The sequence below is a fragment of the Mus musculus genome, chromosome 14, assembly GCF_000001635.26.
Source record: "Mus musculus strain C57BL/6J chromosome 14, GRCm38.p6 C57BL/6J".
Taxonomy (NCBI): Eukaryota; Metazoa; Chordata; class Mammalia; order Rodentia; family Muridae; genus Mus; species Mus musculus.
In genome coordinates, this window is record NC_000080.6 from 105,884,987 (window position 1) to 105,906,934 (window position 21,948).

Genomic DNA, 21,948 nt, shown 5'->3' on the forward strand with positions numbered 1-21,948 from the left:
AGAAGTTCTAGGTACTGTACGCTGTTAACATCGTCCCTGGCTTTCCCCTTCCTATTGCCAGGAGTGAAGTCCAAAAATGTTAAAGATCTTGCCAAATGGACCCAGAGGGGAGGGGACCAGCTACCCAAGGAAGGAAGGAAGGAAGGAAGGAAGCGAGGAAGGAGATAATGCTATCAGCCTTCTAAGATTTAGCACTTAAGTCTTAGATTATCAGCTTCGAAAGCACGGTGAGCATTTCCCCCCCTCTCATCTGCGGCATCACCATTTACGAATGTAGCACAAACAATAAGGTGCACGGTAAGAGTTTAGTCAGTGGCAAGTACTTGCACCCTGGGCCCCGAAAACTTTGTTATTTAGCAGTACTCTGGATCCACAGGCTAGGCCACTGCTCTATCTGGGAGCTACAGCAGTCCTACTGTTCTTAGACAGTTCTGTTGTTCCTACAGCAGCAGAGTCTCAGAAGACCGCCCACTGGGCTCATCACGTGACTTCATAGATGCTAAAGTCGGTACTTTCTAACAGAACTGGCTATTTTCAATGTTTTTTAAAATTTTATTCAGTAGCTGACTGGCTAGTTTTGTGTGAACTTGACACAAGCTGGAGTTATCACAGAGAAAGGAGCTTCAGTTGGGGAAATGCCTCCATGAGATCCAGCTGTCAGGCATTTTCTCAATTAGTGATCAAGGGGGAAAGGTCCCTTGTGGGTGGTGCCATCTCTGGGCTGGTAGTCTTGGTTCTATAAGAGAGCAGGCTGAGCAAGCCAGTAAAGAACATCCCTCCATGGCCCATGGCCTCTGCATCAGCTCCTGCTTTCTGACCTGCTTGAGTTCCAGTCCTGACTTCCTTTGGTGATGAACAGCAGTATGGAAGTGTAAGCTGAATAAACCCTTTCCTCCCCAACTTGCTTCTTGGTCATGATGTTTTGTCCAGGAACAGAAACCTTCACTAAGATAGTAGCTGAGAGTGCAACAAAATGAAACCACTCAGGTTTTTTTTTTGTTTGTTTGTTTTTTGTTTTTTGTTTTTTGTCTACCTAACTTTGTAGGTCAGCCAGCTGGAGACATCTCAGCTAAATGCAAGTGTTAGGGCGTGGTTGTCTCTTACTCCAGGAGTCAGTCCCTTACCAGGTGAGTCAGGATCACACTCCCCTTAAGGCAGCAATTCTCAAACTTTCCAAAGCTGCAGCCCTTTAATGCAGTTCCCCAGGTTGTGGTGACCCCCCCCCCCCAGTGATAAAATTATTTTCGTTGCTACTTAACTGTAATTTTGTCACTGTTAGGAATCGTAGTGTAAATATCCGTGTCTTCCGATGGCTTTAGACAACCCCTGTGAAAGGGTCATTGGGACCCCCTAAGGGGATTGAAACCCAGAAGTTGAGAAACTTCTTTTTTTTTCGAGACAGGGTTTTTCTGTGTAGTCCTGGCTGTCCTGGAACTCACTCTGTAGACCAGGTTGGCCTCGAACTCAGAAATCCGCCTGCCTCTGCCTCCCAAGTGCTGGGATTAAAGGCGTGCGCCACCACGCCCGGCTGAGACACTTTTTGTTAAGGTATCTGGAGACGATACTGGCCTTCTACAGCTTTGTATGCACTAGTGCTGGGTGCACACAAGAATGCAGGACACTGGGCCGTATAACGTTCACAGCAACCCTTACTGGATAGGCATTCCAACCTCGCCACCCTATGCTGAGGTAAGCTTCCACAGGACCAAGGGCCTCCCCTCCCATTGATGCCCAAGAAGGCCGTCCTCTGACACTGTATTTTTATCAGAGTCACCCTCCACTCCTAACTCTTCACCCCCACCTCCGAACACACACCGCAACACCACATCCTTTTGTCTTGTTTTGTTTTTATTTTAAAATAACCCATGGAGCCCAGTGTGTACTGCCCATATACTAATGGGTGTCAGGCCATCCACTGAAGTGTGGTTAACCTACATCCTTAAATGTTGTTCCAAACTTAGAAAGATGACTTTCTAACAGGACCTCAGAATGATTGTCCAGTGTGAGCAACCTGCATTCAAGGTGCCTTTTGTTTACTGTGGTGCAACAAGGCTGCAGCTGGACCAAGCTGGGGGCGCAGAATAAGAGTCTGGAGAGATGAAAATTGATACAAACATGTTTCTCAGCTAGCCGGTGGAGTGCAAGAGTCATGGATACAGTAAATCAGTATGCCGGATGTTAGTTGCAAAACACTTCAAAAACAGGAACTATTTTGGGTAGGTCCTAGAGATGGGCACCTGGTTTTGAGAACCACACAGTGTTTCCATGGGGGTAGAACAGCGGTAAAGGTCAGGCACTTCTTTTCTTTTTCATGTTTTGCCTGTCCTCATTTAAGGGACAAATAAGATAAAATAATATGCTGACGGCCAGAGATAAATTTCAATGAGAACGAGAAAAGCACTAATAAGTGAGTCTTTTAAACTTAAGTGTGTCTCTTCTGACATCTTTTAATCTATATTGTAGTATGTGCATGTTCGCCTCTGCATGAAATACAGGAGCACACTCACATGTATATTTGTGCATGGGGTTGGGGCAGTCAGAACACCAGGACTAAATGCATATTCCTACCAAGCCTAGCCTATCTGACATGGAGTCTAGGGCTCAAAAGTCAGGTCTTTGTGCCTGCAAGACAAGCATTTTATGGCCGGAGCTATTCCTCCAGCCCTAACGTCTGGTTTATTTGATATTTTATAAGGAAGACTTTTTTGAATTGTACGTGAGAATCAAGAATAAACGCAGCAGGGCTGCAGATGAACGTTGAGAGCAAAAAAACCACCAGAAAGCAGGGCTCAAGAGAGGGGAAGGCAGGACTGCCTTAAAGAGGCAAGCCTAGGGTACACGTTCCAGGCTAGCCTGTGCTGGGTTGCTATCCTCGAACAGTTAGCACTCTGAGCTCTACCTGTTCCAATCAGATTAACTAGTCCTATGACTCCTACGCAGTCAGCATTCAGAAATTAACAGACCAGCCTGAAGCCTACAATTCCAGCCCTCCAGAGGGTGAGGGAGTTGAAGAACTAGGAATTTGAGGCCTGTTTGGGGTGCGTCTCAATGAATGAATGAACGAATAAACGAATAAAATTTAAATTGACCTCCCCCTGAATGTTTTAATAATCACACAATTCTTCTGTGTATTAGCATCTGTTTTGAGAAATAAACCCCTATAGGCATGCTCAAGTGATAGATGCCTCCGTGTAGCCAAGCAAGAGGCCAACGCTCCATTCTAATTTCGTTTACTTTCAAGAACAAGCTACCAATTAAGACATACTTTAAAAAAAACAAATTATAAATCAGTCAAAAGCGGTATTAAATAAAATGCATAACATCTGCTAGCCAGTGATAGACGTCTAAGAGCTAACGTTTAATGGTTTTCATTTACTGTATGCCATGCGCACACGTGTGAATTTTGAGTTCGTGTGAATTTGTGTGCATGCACCTGAGGTTTGAAGTGAATGCCGAGACTCTTCCTTAATCCCTCGTCACATGATACACTGAGACAGGCCTCTGGCTGTACCAGAACTTGTAGATTCAGCTTATAGTAGTTGGCCAGATGGACCTAGGGGTTCCATCTCTGCATCCCTGAGTTGTAGGGGGAGTTGCTGCAGCCAGCAGCCACACCTTCCTCGATTGACTTCTGGGTACCTGAAGTCCAGTGCTCACATGAGTGGGACACTTTATAACTCAGTGGTTAACACTGAGACCCTTTCTCAGCCCTCTTGGTCTTTTTTTTTTTTTTTTGGCTCCTAGTTAGTGACTACTTATTCTGACCAAATGCATAGTGCCTTTGGTAAAACTTAGTGCTATTATTCACAAGGTCCTCTCAAGTGATGGAAGCAAATCCCTGCCATCTAAGTCTGTAGTTCTGAGTACATGCAGTCGTAATTGCTTTCTCTTTGGATGAAGAGCCAAACCAGTGGTGACATACTTCAGATGTCTATCTTCCTGACAGCCAGTGTTCAGCCAAACCAGGTAGGCCTTGATAAAATTCTGACCTGGTTTTCTCAGAGGAGAAAAAAAAAATGTATCCGTCCAAATAAAAATAGAAATGAATGATGCTACTCTTAATGGATACAGTCAATAGATTAGTTAGATACTGGCAAGATGACCCAACTTGTTAATTACAAATGTTCATATTACTTTTGCTTGACATGAGGTCAGTTTTGAACTCAGTATGTCTCGCCTACCAAGTGCCTGAATTCCAAGTTTGTACGTCCATGCCTTGTTTGGGCTGTGCCAGAGACTGAATCCAGGGCTCTCTTTGCAGGGTTATCAAGCACTCTGCCAACTGAGCTACACCTCTTGAGACTTATTTAACTAAAATAGTCCAAAACATGAAGATAAAAATGTGGTTTTTGTGTGTATAAGTAAATGTTAGGTATTGTATCCTGGGTCTGACACAAGGTAAACACTCTATCCTGGGTTATATCTCAAAACAAATGAGTCTTTGCTGTAGAATCTAATTAGTGTCAAAACTGAGACTGAACACCCATGCTGTGGTCCTTTTGCACATTTAGGAAAGGAAGGTAAATAGTCACTTGTGGGTGCAACTCCAACTGAAATCCCACATCCAGGAAACCTTTCATCATGCCCTTAAAAGCTCACAAATGACAACAAACCTATTGATGATCCACTGTTCGGCACTGTGCAATGAAGCGAGCAGACCCATTTATCTGACATCACCAATACCTTAGGTACTCTGGAGTTGAGCAGTCCTCGGGACAGACATGTACTGAAGAGAGGAACGCCGGCAGTTGGGTTGGAATTACATCCCTGGGTTTGGCTTTCTTCTTTCAGACAATCCCCAGAGCATGCTCCAACCTGGCAGAAATTTGGCAAGGCCTTCCAATCTCTCCCTCAAAACACACAAATGAATGTTTCAAGTAACAACAATCCAGTTGTCATTGGTAAATGAATCTCAAATACATAGTATGCACAGATTTGAGAAAAATGTTAAGACGAAATCAAACTTTAAAACCGACTCCATGTTCAGCAGTTCCTTTCCCCTGTGTCATTACTTTTAACTTTAATATACCATAATTGGGTTATCGGATCATCAACCCAGTTTATGTTACCAGTGTCTTAATTTTCAATAGAAACTGACATTTTGAGATTATTGTTCCTCTGTTCCCAAGTGAGGCTATTATATTTAACTCTTACCACAATGTGTAAGACCTAATTGATTTTAATCTATCTGGTCATAAGTATTTGATTTTCATAAGCTAAAAATGACTGCTATACTGGTATAGGCAAGTTCAACACTGACTAGGTCAGTTAGAAGCTCCTTCAGGAACCTAGCTTCCTTGTTTACTTTAAACAGATTATTTCCACTAGCACTTAACATATTTATACACCCAGTCTTCTGTTCTAACTTCAGTTGACTATCCTTGCATTTCCAAATCAACGAGCATGCTTGACATCCGAGCTCTTTAAAGACACGCGAAAGTACAGCGCAGCCTCTGGGTCAGCAGCCAGACTGACTGCAGCTAAACCTGTTGAGGGATGATGGTGCACACAGATCTCTAGGCCACACCAGAGATTCTGACTTGGTAATTGTGGAGAGAAAACTTTAAATCTAACTTCAATAAGCATTCACTTGCATCTGCTGCCACTTATGTACAAAACTGCTCTGAAAACTGCTTACACAGTCCAAGAAAATTTTGACTTTCGCAATTTTTATAACTCTCTCTCTCACACACACACACACACACACAAAGAAAAAAAAGGAAAAGCTGGGCTAGTGCATGAATCACAGTGCTAGGTCTGAATGACTGCTTTCCAAATCTTTAAGACGACCATGAGTGAGAAGCCCTGCTTCACTTCCCCCCTTTCTAGTTCTTTCTGAAATCACCAGTGAGGAGTCAAACCCAACATTCCATGAGCATTCGGTATCTCCGAGTTGAAGCTAAAAGTAAACAACTTCTAAATTAATTGAGGCTTGTGTTGTTTGGAGGAAGTTCAGAGGACAGTTCTCAGAGTTTAGGCAGCCATAGGGTTCCTTGAAAGCCCATTTTAAAAAAAACAAAATCTTCACACAAGAGAACAGGAAACAAGAGATTAAGTAAGCTAGAACAGCAGGGAAATAATTTCCTAGACTTCCGGGGATTCTTGGCAGCAAAATGCTAGGCTTTTGGGAAAAAAAAAAAAAGAAAATTCACCAGCCACAAGGTGACTAATGTTGTCAAGATGGGCCTGTAGCAGCTTGTGTCTTTGTTCCCACAGGACAGCTCTGAACACTCTGATGGTTTGGCATACTGCACGTTTACATAGGAGTAAAACTAACTTTCTATATAATGTGATTCAGGTCAGAGATATGAACTTGGATTTTAAATATCTGACCAACCTGAATCAAAATAGTATTTTTTAATGTTTTTTTTTCCGACAAAGAACATGGTGTGATGTTGATGAACCGCAGTATTTAAAGCAAATAAATACACAGTAGGAAGAACCCTGACCAGCTTAAGTGAAGAAAACATTTTTCCTTCCTCCATTATAAGGATCCGCCTGCACACAGACACGTTCCACGTCTGACATACAGACAAGTACTAAGTGTTTATTGAGCAAACTCGTTCCTCTAGTTTTGAGTCTCTTTGACATCCATTTTTTAATACTGTATATTAGGAAAAAATTCTAACCGTTAATCTTTCTGGAATGTCTTCTAAGTAAGTAAGCTCAAGATAACAGAGCTGCCAGGTAGAGCCAAGGCATGCCAGCAGGTCTGCAAAAGGCTGGGGAGAACACGAGACCGGAGTCAAAGGACCTTCTGACACTTAACAAAACTCAGACTCTCGTACTCAGCTGTTTGTCCTGACAGGCAACAGCATCTCTGATAGCCACTGAGTCGCCCTAAAAGGACTCTTGTGCAGATAAGGGAATCTACTGGGGAGAATACCTTGACATAAAACGTGGCTTCTTACATTTGAAACAAACAAGAAACCAGGTAAAATAAGACAAAACAAGCTCAGCTTAATTTCAAACGTTAATATATTTTCTATTTTATATTGAACATAGCATCTGTAACCTCTCCTTGGCAGCAACCATCACATCCTCATAAAAGGGGCAAAATTTATGATGCCTCTTAAAATAAATATTCTTTTTTTTTATAAAATAATAAAACTTCAAATAAATATTCTTTACACTAAACAATATGTTGAAAAAATTAGAAAATAAAGGTTGAATTTTACTGTAACTGTACAATATACATCAAGTCCAAAGGGAAATCAGAGACTTACAATAAAGGTTTCCTGTAAGGCAAAATACAATCTAAAAACATACTGATTGATTCACATTCTTCCGAATGTACAACATATTAGTATAATATTTTGTGACTGTGCCATGAAGCATAGCACAACTTGTTTTTTTTTCACAGTTGCAAATATTATCGTATATACAAAAATATAGCACATTATCTCTGGAGAAAACAAGGAGGGGTCCGGGAGCCATTTGCTAATTTACACATTTTGCATGGGCTATTCACAAACAAGAACAACTTCTTCGCCTAGGAGTGTTGGCTGCTTTAGCTTATGCAATGTGGGTCTCCAACTTCTGTTGTTCTTCCTTCGGGTTCCATTAGCTGAATTGTAGCAAGCGTATCAGTTAAAATGGCACATGGACCAAAAAAAAAAAAAAAAAAAAAAAAAAAAAAAAAAAAAAGGAAAAGAGAAAGAAAAGCCTCTCACTGCAAACCACAAATCCCCTAACCCTCTACGAACAGTGCCAAGATTACAACTGTTTAGTTGGTTGCATATGTGTTAAAAGGGGGGGGGGATGGGAGGGGGCGGAGCAACAATCCCTATTACTGCAATATTCCTGATTAATAATGCTATGTCGGCTTTTCAAAGTTCCTAGGGGGGACAGTGGGAACTTTGCAGCAAACTGTATTTGAGTTTTTACAACGACAACCCGGCCTGTTCACTCGGTCATAACACCCCTGGCACAATTTAAGGCAACCCTTGGCTGGAAGGTAACACCATAAACAAGGCAAAAAGAGAGACATGACTCCCATCGCTGACCATCGCGTACAACAATGGGACTGGCTGCAAGAGCACGGGTTGTCAGCACAATTGTCCTCATCGTCATTGGAGCAGTGATAGAAGAGACCTTTCACACAGCACACACAAGTCCCATAGTCAATGACGTTCTGGGCTGAGCAGAGGCACTGCTTGTCACAGATCCAGTCCGACGGCAGGGGCCTCGGGTAGGTGCACTCCTTACACTTGCACTTGCCGCAGTCCTCACACCTGTAGGCATGCAGACCCAAATCATCCTTGCTCAGTGGCTTAACGTCACCAGGCTTGAGCTCCGATTTAGGCTGCACTCGGATTATTCCATCAGCAGCAGCAGGCCCGTGGGAGAAGGACGGTCCTAACAGTCTCTGTTCCGAGGAGCTGCTGCTGGTACTTGTCCTTGTACTGCTCCGAGACCCTGAGCTGACAGTGCTGATGGACCTGGACAGAGGGGCCCGTGAAGAATGGACCTGCGAGGGCTGGAGCCTGGGAGGCTGGCGGTGCTCCGGCAGACCGTGGAGTCTTTCATGTTTGTGCTGAGTGGAGGGGCGAGGAGCAGGCTTGAGCCCAGGTCTTGGGACCACAGTAGGGCCCTCTGTGTACTCATTGGTGTTTCGGATGGCTCTGATCTGATCCAGAGACAAGACGTGTACCTGCTGGGTAAGGGCATCTCTTGGATCCGGCTCCCCGCGCTGCCTGCCACTGTCATGGGCTGTCTGCAGCAAAGGCTGCGACCCGTTGCCACTCTGAGCTCTGGCCTCCATCAGGTCTTGGCAGTGTGTTCACCCCAGCAGGCTTAGAACACATCTGAACTCCTGGGGAAACCAAGAGGAAAGAAAATGGTTTACACTCTAAGACTTCCCGTTCTCCACCCACCAGACTTGACAACTCTTCCACTTCCCTCATCCTCTAGAGAAAATGGGACTTGGAAATGCGCTGGTGGTGGCTGAGGTAGGAGAACAGCTAATGGTCGAGGCATGTTCTCAAAAGTGAAAATTAAGGCTAGGCCCTGACAGTTCTGCAGTCTTAATAAGAGCAGAAACGCAAAGCTAAGCTCTACCGATTCACTGAATGCTTCACTCAAATAAACATGCAATTTAGAAGGCTCCGGCCGGATGAAAAAATTGTCAGGAAACGCTGGCGCATAACTGCTGCCAACAGTTTCACAGGTATACTCTTCAGATCTTGAAGTAGGTTTAAGTTTGTCGCGATCATTTTTACATGAAACACCAACAAATACCTACAACGTATCGGTCAAGTCTTTTTTTTTTTTTCTACATCACACTTGCACCGTGAGTGGTCTAATCCCTATCTTTTTCCAATCCCATAGGACGGCTGTGATTAAAAAGAACATTTCAAGGGCAATTAAAGCGGAGTTTTAAATAAATATTATTAGCATAAAGTTATATAATTAAAGTAAGTCATCTCGAATTCCATTAGGTAGCACGTGAAAATAAAGTCCTAAGACCACAACTTGTACATCAAATATTCTACAGACCCACATCCTAGGCGTCTAGCCTTAGGTTCCGAACCACAAGTCATTTTTTAATAAATAAAGCATGCACACACACACACACACACACAAAAACACCCCATGATTTTCTCATCTTGAAAAATACCCGAGAGCACAAAGCAAGTAACTGCAACAAGAAAAGTTTTAGGAATCTGAAATGTCACAGTGGAAGCCTATGATCCTGTCAAGTAAACTTAAAAATTACAGTCATGCTTCGATTTAAGTACCATCCCATCCCCTCTCCCGAGTCCACATGAAAATAAAGGAAAATAAGCAAAACCGGATTTTTTTTTTTTTTTAACCCAACCTCTGCTTTTTGGAAAAGGACAGCGAACAAGGCAGGTGACAAACCAGACAGAGCTGGAAACCGGATCTGCTCACCTCCAACAGCAAGGTACACAAGGCTGTTCTTCGCTTTCAACCCGTTTATCGGCTCTATCTGCGCCCCCACACAGTCCCCAGCAGGTGGGACTCAGCTAGAACCCCGGGGGACTTTTCTCCAGGCGGACTGACGCTGTCCAGGGGCCAGCCCGGCCCCTCCCGTGTACAATCTGCAGAAGCTGAGGCAGGCAGGGGGCGCGGGCGCCTCCGAAGGGGACGTGTCATGAAAGGCACGAGCACACTTTCCCCTCCTCCACCCCCGCGGCTAAAATTTCCCCCAACCCAAGAGGAACTGCCATCCGGCCCCAAGAGGGGGAGCCACTCTAACACGCCCACCCCCCCGCCGCAAGGTCACCACAAGGTGTTTCTGGGAAGGCCCTCAAAACGGCCGTCCTCACTAGTTTCCAAAGCCGACGGCCCGAGGAAGAGCCGGGCTTAGGGCGCACAGCTTGCACCCACACTCCCAGAGCGACTCCACGGGGCAATGACCTAAGCAAGCACTGCCTGTAATCTGCACACGCCTACCTCCTTTTAGATCAGAAAGAATAAGACATACTTCTTAAAACGAAAGAAAAATAGCTTCATCCAGAGCCCCACTGCACCCGCCAGGCATACACAACTATGAGCCCCGGGGATCGGAAACTTTTCCGTGAGGACCTGCTTGCTGTGCAAAGTAGCATCTTTTGGAAGAAAAAAAAAAGTTGATTTCTACAGATCCCTGGCCGCCTCCAATGCAGCCCCCCCCCCTTCTGCGCTCTCCCAGTTCCTCTCCCTCCCCCTTTGAGTGCTTTGAAACCCCCATTAAGAACAGTGTGTGATCAGACTAAGGATTAGGGGGAAAGGACTTCAGCACTAGGGTGGGGCAAACCGACACAGAAACCCCTTTGTAAAAAAGGCGTTAAGACTCCAAATCTTAAAAACAGTAACACAAAAGAGGGAAGGGGGGAAAAAACTAGCCTTTTTTATTTTGCCACCTACTTTCAGGTAATGGAAAACGATCGCGACCACTTGATATCTCTTCCTGTGCTAAGTCAGCCTCAGTGTCCAAATATATTAAAAAAAAAAAAAAAAGCGTGACCTAGGCCGACCACGAAGAACGGAAAAAAAGAGAAAGCTGCACTTCCGAACCGCAGAGACGCGGCGCCAGGCTGGGCGACGCTCCCACCCGCACCGGGCTAGACTGTCCACACCCGGCAGAGGCGGGGACTCCCTCCGCCTGGCACTCTCGCCTCCGCTCGCCTGCCGGGTCTCCTGGCCCGGTGAGGTGGAGAGGTGAGAAGCCCAGTACCGCAGCCCCACAGGCGCCTCCGCCTCAGGATGGCTCTTCTACAACTTAGCCTTCAAACGAATGGAGGAACAGGTTAGCAATGCCAGAGCCTGCAACAGCGACCTAGAAAACACTTTGTGTTTTCCCTCCCTTAAAGCTCTCGGCGACTGAATCGTCGCCAATGCAGGGATAGGAGTAGAACGCAGTGAAGCGGTCCTCCGCCCCAAACCCCTTACGAGTGAGCTGTCGTGGGACGGGGGATACTGCATAGGCGTACCCTGTAGCCCGGCCATGGCCGAACCCCTGTTCTAGGCGAAGGAGATCCGCGGGGTAGTTCCCTAATGCTCCCGAGAAGCAAGCTGGTTTAGTGGAGAGAGGAACCCGGACCCCACTCCCGGCCGGCTATGGTTCCAGAAGGGGAAAAGCCAAACGCTCCTCACCGTGATCGCGGCTTTGCACCAACCCCTCTCCCTTGAATCCTCTTCTTCCAGCGATGTGCAAATAAATCCAGTCCTGATGCAAACTTTTTCCTTCTTTCCAAACTCTGCTTCAGTCCAACTTCCAAGCAATCGGTGGATTAAAACCACGGGGAAATTTTGGAACCCAGTCCTCCACCGTTGGAACCCTCCCGGATTCCGGGATAGATGACCTCCCTTCCAGAAGCGCACGCGGAGTATTTCCTTTTTCCCCCCTTCTCTCTCTCCTTTTTTTTTTTTTCTCAATGAACAAGAGGCCGAAGCGGCAACGTTGGCGAGTCTCTTTTTTTCCTGGTCGATGAGAGAAAGCGAGGCGAGCACGGCCTTACAAAGAACCTAAGGCCAGCTCGCCAAGACCCGGGGGCCCGGGGCTGCTCCCAAGTGGAGGCAGGCGCGGGGCCGAGGGCCGGGCCGGGCGCGCGCGGGGGCCTGGGCGCTGCGCGCTCCGCCGGCCCCTCTCCTCCGCTGGCGCTGCGGCGCGCAGCTCTCGCTCGTGCAGACTGGGCGTTGCGGAGGCGCGGCGGCGAAGCCGAGGCGGGGGTGGGGGTGCGGAGGGGGTGGAGGCGGCGGGGGAGGAGGGTCTGGGGCCCGGCCGGGGATGGGGGGGGGGGGTACGGGGGGGGAGGGCGCCGCTGGCCTGCGCCCTCGCCTTTCCGGAGGAGGCAGGGAGCTCTGCAGCGGCCGCGGCAGCAGTAAATGGCGTCATGTGGATCCGAGGCGGAACAGAGCAGTTGTTGTCCCAGAGGATATATCGCATCCGGTCCCAGCTCATTGGCTCCGCGGGGCTACATTCACTCGCGCTCCAGCGCCCGCCAGCGCTCCGAGCCGCAGGAGGCATTCAAAAGGGCAACCGCGCCGCCCCGCGCGTCCCCAGCCGCTCCTGCAGCCCCGGCGCCGTCACGCGGGGCCGCGCGGGCCGCCGCGGGGTCAGTTTATCTAGTTTCAAGGAAACACTGACCTTAAAGGGTCCCCCCCCCCATAGCCCCCACCCAGAGGCTACCATACCAGCCCGAGGCTGGCCTCGCTTGGGGAACTTTCTCCCCCTCGCCGCCGGGAGGGGAGAAGGAAGAACGTTGCAAACTAACCCGGCCGCCCGGTGCTAGCGAGAAAAGCGAGTCGCAGCTTTTTAGATTCGATTCGGAATCTCCATTTCGATCCTACCTCTTCTCTCCTGTCTTCCCCCCCACCCCGCCCCGCTCCACCGCACCCCTCCCCCACCGATGCCCAGGGGGCGAAGAGGGTGGGGGAACAGGAGGGGGAGGGAAAGGGGAGCGGGAAGTGAGGTGGGAGGGCTATTGGTTTATTCTTTGTCTACTGGATTAACCCGATTATACACCGGGCACCAGCACAGCCCGCCTCCCCCACCTCCCGAGCCTTGTACGGGAGGAACGGAATGTAGATTCGGGTTTCAAGTCCCTTCTGCTCTGGCTGGGATTGGCTTTGGATTGTGTGTGGACTTGTAGTTTGTTAGAATTTCCTTTTTAAGAGGGATTATCTATAGATGGAGGCCTTTTGAAGATTTTTTTTTTTTGGTACTGTTTTGCTCGATGCAAAAACCTTTTAAATTAATTCTGTAATACCCACGCGATTACTCAGGGCGACATCATGGACTTCCGAAATGGGGGGGGGGGGGAAGAGTCTGTTTCACTACAGAATTCCTCCTTCGCGAAACCATAAATAAAAAGAGCGTCATCTTTCAAATCCCACTATCTGTCACCTAGAACATTCTCATATAAGTTCCTCCTGTTCATGTTGGAAGCGGACTATAGTTAACCATTTAAAACTCTAAATAGGTACTCTCTGGCCGCGGCTGTACTAAGGTGCCTGCACATGGAAGCACGCGCGGGGGGGTGGGGGTCACTGAAATGCATCCACACGCACACGTTGCAATTTTAGCTGAGATTTTACATTTTTTTTTTTTAAACCGGAAGGTACCTGCTATAAGGTCAAAATCCCCGCACAGCACCTGCGACCTTGCACGGTGCGAGGTTAGAGCTCCTAAAAACGTGGAGATTGACTTCTCTCGCTCCAGTCCTCACCTGTTCGCTGCTACCCTGGGCTCTAGCTGCCTTCTGGCGACGTCTCTAACTTATCCTGGCACCTCATTCGCCTGGCTTGCGCTCTCTCCTTGCCCTCTCGGTGTTTCTCCAACCACTCTCCTCCTTCGCCTAGGGTTTGGAACTAGAGATGGCAGGGGAAGTGGCATGCGTTATTTCCGGGCGCTGGCCTGCGTCCCCCCAACTCCACGGCTGAGGGTGGAAGACGCTCGATCGGCCGACTCAGTCGCGTCCCAGCCACTCTGGGCTCAGGACAGCAGGGCCTCTCCGGCCACCGCGGCTCACGCGGCGTCGGAATCCGTGGAGTCTCCAGCAGGCGAGCGCGGGCGCCGCTGCGCTTCCCGAAGGAGCCGCCAGGGGGCGAGCGCCAGGCGCGGGCCTCGAGCTGCTTTCTTCTGCGGGACTCAGTACCTGCTGGGGGGCTTCCTTTCAAAGAAGTGGGTTGGCCGGCTTCGGGAGTCTAAGATTTCTAGTATAAACGTTAGGCAAGGTGGAATTTCTTGTCACCCCCCTTAGCCACATTCCCTTTGAGATTGAGCTGGTTCGATTCCGAAGAAATTCGAAATTTCCACCCAGGAGCTAGGAGGGTCAAAGGCAGGTTGTGGGAGGCAGGTCAGAAAGGAGTTGCTGGTGTGTGACCAGCTAGCATCTGAAAGCAGAGCTGGCAAGGGAAACACCTCCCCTCACACCCTTGCACCCGGTGGCCGCTTCTTGGGAGACATTTGCCCCATGCCATTTCCTCCAGCGCCGCAGGAGCTCTGCCAACAGGTCATTAGGAATCAAAGCATAAAATAGAATTTAAATCAGGAACTTCCGGATGCTTGGGGAAGAATGTAAGAATTCCTACTTATCTTTCATACATTAGAAAGGATTTTAGGTAATAATCTACTGGTTTTCTCTCTCATAATCCTCACATTAGGAAAACATTTTTACCTGTAACTTAAGAGCAAAATAAATGGAAGAATCTGTTGGATTCTCTTAAATTATTCCTTAGGCTGTATCTTAGTGCTTTATTGTTTTTCAGCCAGTGAAGTGTATAAGCTACTATATTGTGCTTCCAAAGACTACTGTTAAAATAAAAAAAGACTAATTGTATTTGTGCACACATTGTATATGCACAATGAGGTGTTTCATGAAACCGCTGTGCCTCCAAATCAGTTATCATGCTCACAGATTAAAACTGGAGTCCACTGTGGAAGAGAATCCAGGGTAATGGTAGCGCTCAGACAAACATCAAGAGAACTCTCACTTTCAGATGTGTTGTGGAAAGTTCTAGAAAGAGAACTCTGCCCTAAGCAGAGGTTTTACCACTTGTCAGGCACTGTGAAACAAAACACAAACAAGTCCAAGGGACTCGATGTTGCAATGAGATACTCAACTCCAGGTTCCCAGGACTCGTGAAGTAATATACTTTACCGGGGCTAGCTGTTGAGCAGAGTCTGCTGTGTACTAGTGTTCTCAACTCTGGCTTTATTTTCTGATTTCATATATTTGTTCTTCATAACTATAGCCTTCCTCATTTGTTGTTATTAGTGAAGTAGAATATAAACACTCTGGGACTCTCACCTCCTCAGGTCTTTGGTAGAAGGTAGTGAAGAAGAAGGTGTAAGCAAGCATCTTTAGAGTTGTGTGCAATGAACTGAAACACTGTTTAGGATTGTCCTTGCCAGCTGGTCTAAGCTGTTTGGTCTTCTTTACAATGTGGGCAAAGTGTATCTATAAAAGATTCTCAATCTAGTTTCTTTCTGAGATTTGAAAAAAAAAATCCCTTCACCTTCCTAGGTTTGGTGTTAGTTTTGAAAATGTAAGAGAAAATTTTGCAAACATACAATGTGCTTTTAACACAAAGAGTTAATCAGTATTTAAACATTTTGTTCTACTACCAAAGGAGTTTTTGTTGGTTTGTTTTTTGGTTTTGTATTTGTATTTAAAGACAGCACAGTTACATTTTGGACCAGTTGGCCACCATTTTCTTTTTACAGCCCACCTGAGGTAGTAAAATTCATTTATGCAAGAACTCTTCCCGGACCTTCCAGCAGCAGAGGGCTCTGTGCTGTGGGGACCTTTTCATTTGGCAGCCAGGGCTGTTATCATTTTATGTTTTGAATTTCTTTGATTCCTCACATTCTGGTGATAGTGCCTCCAGGAAGGGAATTGGGAGTGGCTTCAATAAAGAAGCAAAGGAATTCAAAATAGACCTCTTGATGTCTTATCTAGATTGCTTGGAGGACTGGAAGCAGTTTATCTCTGAATCTAACCTTCTTCCCAGATGTCCTTCATCCCTAACTAAACTCAGAGCAGGATCTAAGGTTAACCAGGGGTGAGAGGAGTAGTCTTGATAAGTGACCTTGAGCTTCCGGCTCCTGTCTGTCCGCCTACCGCTACCTCTTTAGCTGGAATCCACCTGTGGGTTTGTGCTAGTTAATGAATGAATATTCCTGCTAGATGCTTGCACATCATTAGTACAATTTATGCAAAGTCAGATAGGGGACTGAAACTTTTTAACAAGGCAAGAAATGATTCCACTGCTGGCTCCATGGGTTTTTCTTTTTGTTTTTTCAATGTATTTGCTCTTTGGCCTAAGGATTAAACTTCCTTCTTAGGTCTGCATGCTCAGAGATTTTGTCCTTTGTCCTTTCAACTTCACATTTACTCTCCTGTGTGTTTTCTTTGTTTTGAATCTTTAAAAAATTAGATGCTAAAGCCTTGTGTAAGTGAGAATCAGTTGTGGCCCTTGGCCTTTGGTAATGCTTAGTAACAGTAGCAAGATCTGGCTTCTGAATACACAGGGTATTTTAGTTTGAGTTTTAGACAAGGTCTCACTATGTAGCCAGGAAGGACTCCCTGCAACCTCTGGGCAATCTTCCTGCCTCTGCTCCCTAACGCAGGCAGACAGGCATGGTTTTTCCACATGTGTGGATGTTTTAATTTTATACTTTTCATTGTGTGGGCATTGGGTCAAAGGGCACAGGAAGTTCAGGCTGTTCTCTAGGGAAGATGTGGTCCAGAAATTTCTACCACGGTTCTTATTTTAGCAAGACACCAAACTATGAAGGCCAGCAGCCAGTTCCAGGTCTCAGTGCACAGGTGACATCTGAATAGGTCTGGGTTGGTGACTAGAGTATACCTGTGTACACATTTAGGTTACTCTCAGGGGAAGAAAACGTTTTAAAATTACATTGAAATATTAAATTACAATATAATATATACAATGTAAATAAAATTGTCATTGAAATATTGTAGAGTTATATAAATCAGCTTTTAAAGATACAGACTATGCCAAAGTTCTGGGCAATCTACATCAGGGTTCCCCTGAACTTTTTCGAGTTGAAACAAAGTTTTTTGGGTTCTAACACTAATACGTCTTCACTAGTAGTTCTCAACCTATGTTGCTATCCCTTAGTGGGGGTTGTCGAATGACCTTTCCATTAGGGCTGCCTAAGATCATCGGAAAACCAGAGGTTTACGTTAGGGTTGATACCACTACCAAAAGTACAATTATCAAGTAGCAACAAAAATGATTTTATGGTTGGGGTGGGGTTGGGTCATCACAACATGAGGATCTGTATTAAAGGGTTGTGGTATTAGGAAGATTGAGAGCCACTGGTCTACAGGTTAAGCATATGATACGTTTTGTAGGATTTTTGCTTTTCTTTCTTTCTTTCTTTTTTTTTTTTTTTTTTTTTTCTTCTTGAAAGCCAGGTTTTCGGCCAGACCCTCCTGGAGCTCCCAGGACCCTGGACCACCAACCAAAGAGTACACATGGAGGGACCCACAGCTCCTGCCGAGTATGTGTCAGAGGATGGCCTTGTTAGACTTCAGTGGAAGGAGAGGCCCTTGGGCCTGAGGGTGTTCAGTGCCCCAGTGTAGGGGAATGCCAGGGCAGGAGTGTGTGTGTGTGGGGGGGGGGGGGGGAGCACCCTCATAGAGGCAGGGGGAGGAGGGTAGGAGGGTAGGATAGGGGGTTTCCGAAGGGGAGACCTGGAAAGGGTAAAACATTTGAAATGTAAATGAAATAGACAATTAAACAATATTAAAATGAAACATTAAATACATTTTTTTTAAAAAAGGAAGAAAGCCAGGTTCTTGGTTTTGTTTTACTATTTCTTTAAAAAGAAAATATTCCAGTTCTATTTCCAATTAAGGAAGCCAAAGAATTTAATTAAGTTAATAGTTTTCAAGTCTTATCTTTGTAAAAAGCAGAATCTCTAGGAGCTGGAGAGACTCAGCGGTTAAGAGCGCTTGCTGCTTCTGCGGAAGATCGGGGTTTGGTTCCTAACACCCACCTAGTGACTCACAACTGCCTATAGTCTCTCATTCCAGGAGATCTGGCGCCCTCTGCTGGCCGCTGAGAGTACCAGATGATGCCCATTAAAGACGCACATATATACCTGCAGGCAAAACCATGCACATAAAAGAAAAATAAGTAAATATTTAAGTAGATATATCTGTTTAATCTTTTTCCCTCTGATTTTAGACAGAATCTCAATTGTCCCAAGGTGGCTTGGGCTGGAAGATGACCTTGAACATCTGTTCCTCTCTCTGCCTGTTCCCCAAGACTCCAAGTCTAAGCAATGTCTGGTTTATACTCTACCCCAGCCCGGGGTTATGTATCATGAATATGGGCTAGAAAATCACGTCAAAGTCTGGTATTGCATACACGCAAGTTTTGAGACTGATTTATAATTTGGCTTTTTAGTGACTGAAAATCATTAGGGAATGTTTTTACCCTCTGTATCTGTTTGTTTGTTTGTTTGTTTTGTTTTTCCAGACAGGGTTTCTCTGTGTAGTCCTGGCTGTCCTGGAACTCACTTTGTAGACCAGGCTGGCCTCGAACTCAGAAAACTGCCCGCCTCTGCCTGCCAAGTGCTGGGATTAAAGGCGTGCGCCACCACGCCCGGCCCACCCTCTGTATCTGAACTGGCTTAAAAGGCTGTAGATTTCAGAATTATTGAAACCAGTTAACTGGTTCTGGTGTTTTCTGTTTGTTTATTTTTGTTTTTTAACTGTATTTATTCACTTCACAACCAGTATCCCTTCCCACAAGTGTTCCCCCCATTCCATCTTCTCGTTCTCTTGAGAAGGGGAAGCCCCCCTCTTTGTGTTGCTCCCCCACACTAATTCCCCCTCTCCACCCTGCTGCCTTTTGAGTGCTAGGATTGTAAATCTGCTCCACCCTACCTAACTCATTTCTTTTAGGATAGAATTTAAATAATTTGCTACTGTGAGAATATTATTATGTCTTGCATGATTACTGAAGCAACTTTGATGGAAGCCATGATTTCTCCTCCCCCCACTCTGCCATCTTCTATTCTCCCCTCTCCCCCATCACCTTTCCTTTCCTCTTTTCTAAGATGGTCTTTTATGAAATGCAGACTCTTCTCAACCTCTTCTGTTGATTTTTTTTTTTTTTTACCCTGGTTTAAATTAACTTTATGGAAATGTAAGGCTACAGGCTATAGAGAAGAGCGAAATTAGCACAGGACACAATGGCAGGTGGATATATGCAAATAAAGGTGAAAATTGGGGGTTGTTTTTCTTTGGTGAGCTTTCCCTGCCTCTTTCCGGCTCTCTCTCTCTCTCTCTCTCTCTCTCTCTCTCTCTCTCTCTGACCCCACCATCCTTAACACACACCCAGGGGACACAGCTCTTGAAGATAGGACATCATCCTGTGTCTTGGAACTCATTCATTCTGCAAACCAGGATGGCAGTGAACTTGAAGCAATCCTCCTGCCTCTACTTCCCTGAGTGCTAGGTTTGTCCTACTGTACCTGGTTGAATTTTTCATTTGAAAAGTGCATTTGGCCAAAAGTACCTAGCTGTAACTTGAAATTAAGAAGTTACATTTTGCCGGGTGATGGTGGCGCATGCCTTTAATCCCAGCACTTGGGAGGCATAGGCAGGCAGATTTCTGAGTTCGAGGCCAGCCTAGTCTACAAAGTGAGTTCCAGGTCAACCAGTGCTATACATTGAAACCCTGTCTTGAAAAACAATAAAACAAACAAACAAACAAAAATTACATCGTGAGCAATATTGTAGCTTAGACAAGTAGAGCCGGAACTTTGCTGTCAAGCTTAGGGCCCCATAGTGTGGAATTGACATAAGAAACAATGTCCTTGTTGCCAAATGATCACGCACATTTATTCAGATGAATATAGTCGAGACAGACAAGGTCACACGCAGGTGTAAGACATTTGCTGTTTGCAAAAGAGTTGACAGCACTTATTTAAAAGCTACATGTGTTTATCAATCCGTTTGTTATTAGAGTGGAGAACAATGCAGGAGTGCCAGAGCACAGGCGTGAAGGTCAAAGGGTGACTTTAGGTGTTGGTTTTCTCCTTCTACCATATGGGTTGGGGATTTAACTCGGGTGATCAGGCAGGCTTGCGGGTGTGTGCAAAAGGTGGCAGGCATCCTTAACTACAAATCTCGCAGGGCCACAGAATGAAACTTGTCCGGCAAAAATCAAGGATGTATAGTATTTGTCACACAATCTGATGAAATCAAGTAAGAGTAGCAGAAAGGGCTGGGTATGGTGGCACACATTTTTGATCCTAGCACATGGGAGGCAGGGGGAACTCTAAGTTCAAGACCAGCATGTTCTACAGAGCAAGTTCCAGGAGAGCCAGGGCTACACAGAGAAATCCTGTCTTGGTACCCCACCCCCAACACCTGAATAAAAAGAGTAGTGGAAAGGAAATCTCCAAGTTGTGGACAGGTTTTGCAGTTTTCGTTCTGTGTGTATACCTTTAACTAATTTTGTTTTAGCTGTATATACATACACCATCACTCTCTTCAGACACACCAAGAGAGGGCATCAGATCCCATTACAGATGGTTGTGAGCCACCATGTGGCTGCTGGGAATTGAACTCAGGACCTCTGCAAGAGCAGTCAGTTCTCTTAATTGCTGAGCCATCTCTCCAGCCCCACATTTTACTAATCTTGACGAATGAACTTCTTAATTTTTTTTTAATTATTGCAGAGGCATGCTTGCATTATATCCTCCAAGATGTTGAAACCATCCATAAACTGTCTAGAAATGCAGCTTAGCTCATAGAGCATTTGCTTAGCACGTATGACGCCCTGCCTACGATTCATACAATTCCCACCAATGAAAACAGTCATTCATGGAAAAGCTAGAAATTATATTATAAACTTGCAACTCTCACCCTGCCCTATGAAAGCCCATCAAAAAAAAAAAAAAAAAAAAAAAAAAAACCAAGCTAAAAAACAAACAAAAAACCTCAAAATTCAAAACAAAACAAAGAGCCGTATCTGATGCGCAATGTTGAACTATTTTAAAGGTTCCAGAGATTGGAGAGGTCAAGCAATTGGATTCAGTTGATGGTAGCTTTGATTACAATCCTCCATTGCCAAAGTATCCTATTGTTCTTGATAAGGATCCAAGTTCTACACATGACCTCCAGGGCCTACCACTCAGCCACTTCCCCTCACCAGCCTCCTTGAGGTCGAGCCTGGGTTGCTCAAGAGTCACCCCCTCTTCCAACAGAGCCTGTGAACACGATATTCTCTGATGTACTTCTTTGGACAACTTTTCTTGTCTTTTAACTCCAATTTATCTTTAAATACCGGTTGCCATATTCTCAGGAAAGCTTTCTCTGACCTCTTTGATTGGTCAATTAGTCCCTCCTTTTTGTCTCATGACTGTCTCAAAAGCAACCGCACTTGGAATCAGCCCATTTCTTCATTAATTACTGTCTCCACTTGTATTTTAATGCCTAAGTAAAAAATTTTTGGGTTTTTTTTGTTTGTTTTTTTTTTGTTTGTTTTTTTTTTTTTTTTTTTTTTTTTGTTTTTTTTTGGAGACAGGGTTTCTCTATGTAGCCGTTGCTGTCCTGGAACGCACTCTGTAGACCAGGCTGGCCTCGAACCCAGAAATCCTTCTGCCTCTGCCTCCCAAGTGCTGGGATTAAAGGTGTGCGCCACCACCGCCCGGCAGTAATTTTTTTGTATGCCATTTTATCCCCATCTTTGAAGAGCCTGGTGTGAGTAAGTACTCAAAATTATTTTTCAGTCAGCTGAATAAGCAAATGATTGAGATAATGAACCTTAGTTCGTGGCTGTAGAAGTCCTGCCTGTGGTGGGTTCTTGTGACAATACCATGACAAGGTGTCCTCTAGAGAGTCTAGCACATGCAAAGTTCTCAAAAACACAAAGAGATACTTTTTGTGAAATTGGTCTTGGTAGTTTATTTGGGAAAATTAGCGATTTTTTAACCTATTTTTTAAAAAT

General features: G+C 45.5%; 1 protein-coding gene across 2 annotated transcripts; it reads right to left on the reverse strand.

Moving 5' to 3' along the window:
• Window positions 1-6,960: 6,960 nt before the first annotated feature.
• Spry2 (sprouty RTK signaling antagonist 2) lies at window positions 6,961-11,833 on the reverse strand. Of its 2 annotated transcripts, none has more exons than NM_011897.3 (2): window positions 11,602-11,833; window positions 6,961-8,815 (listed from the first exon to the last, which is right to left on the reverse strand). In NM_011897.3, the coding sequence occupies exon 2, from the start codon at window positions 8,762-8,764 to the stop codon at window positions 7,817-7,819; it is 948 nt and encodes a 315-aa protein (NP_036027.1). In that variant the 5' UTR covers window positions 8,765-8,815; window positions 11,602-11,833; the 3' UTR covers window positions 6,961-7,816. The 2 variants fall into 2 exon arrangements, with proteins under 2 accessions (NP_036027.1, XP_006519079.1); XM_006519016.4 differs by lacking the exon at window positions 11,602-11,833 and adding an exon at window positions 9,895-11,574.
• Window positions 11,834-21,948: the final 10,115 nt, after the last annotated feature.

Excerpts from the sequence above, each read along its gene's own strand:
- Spry2 (NM_011897.3), bottom strand. The coding sequence starts at position 8,764 with ATGGAGGCCAGAGCTCAGAGTGGCAACGGGTCGCAGCCTTTGCTGCAG.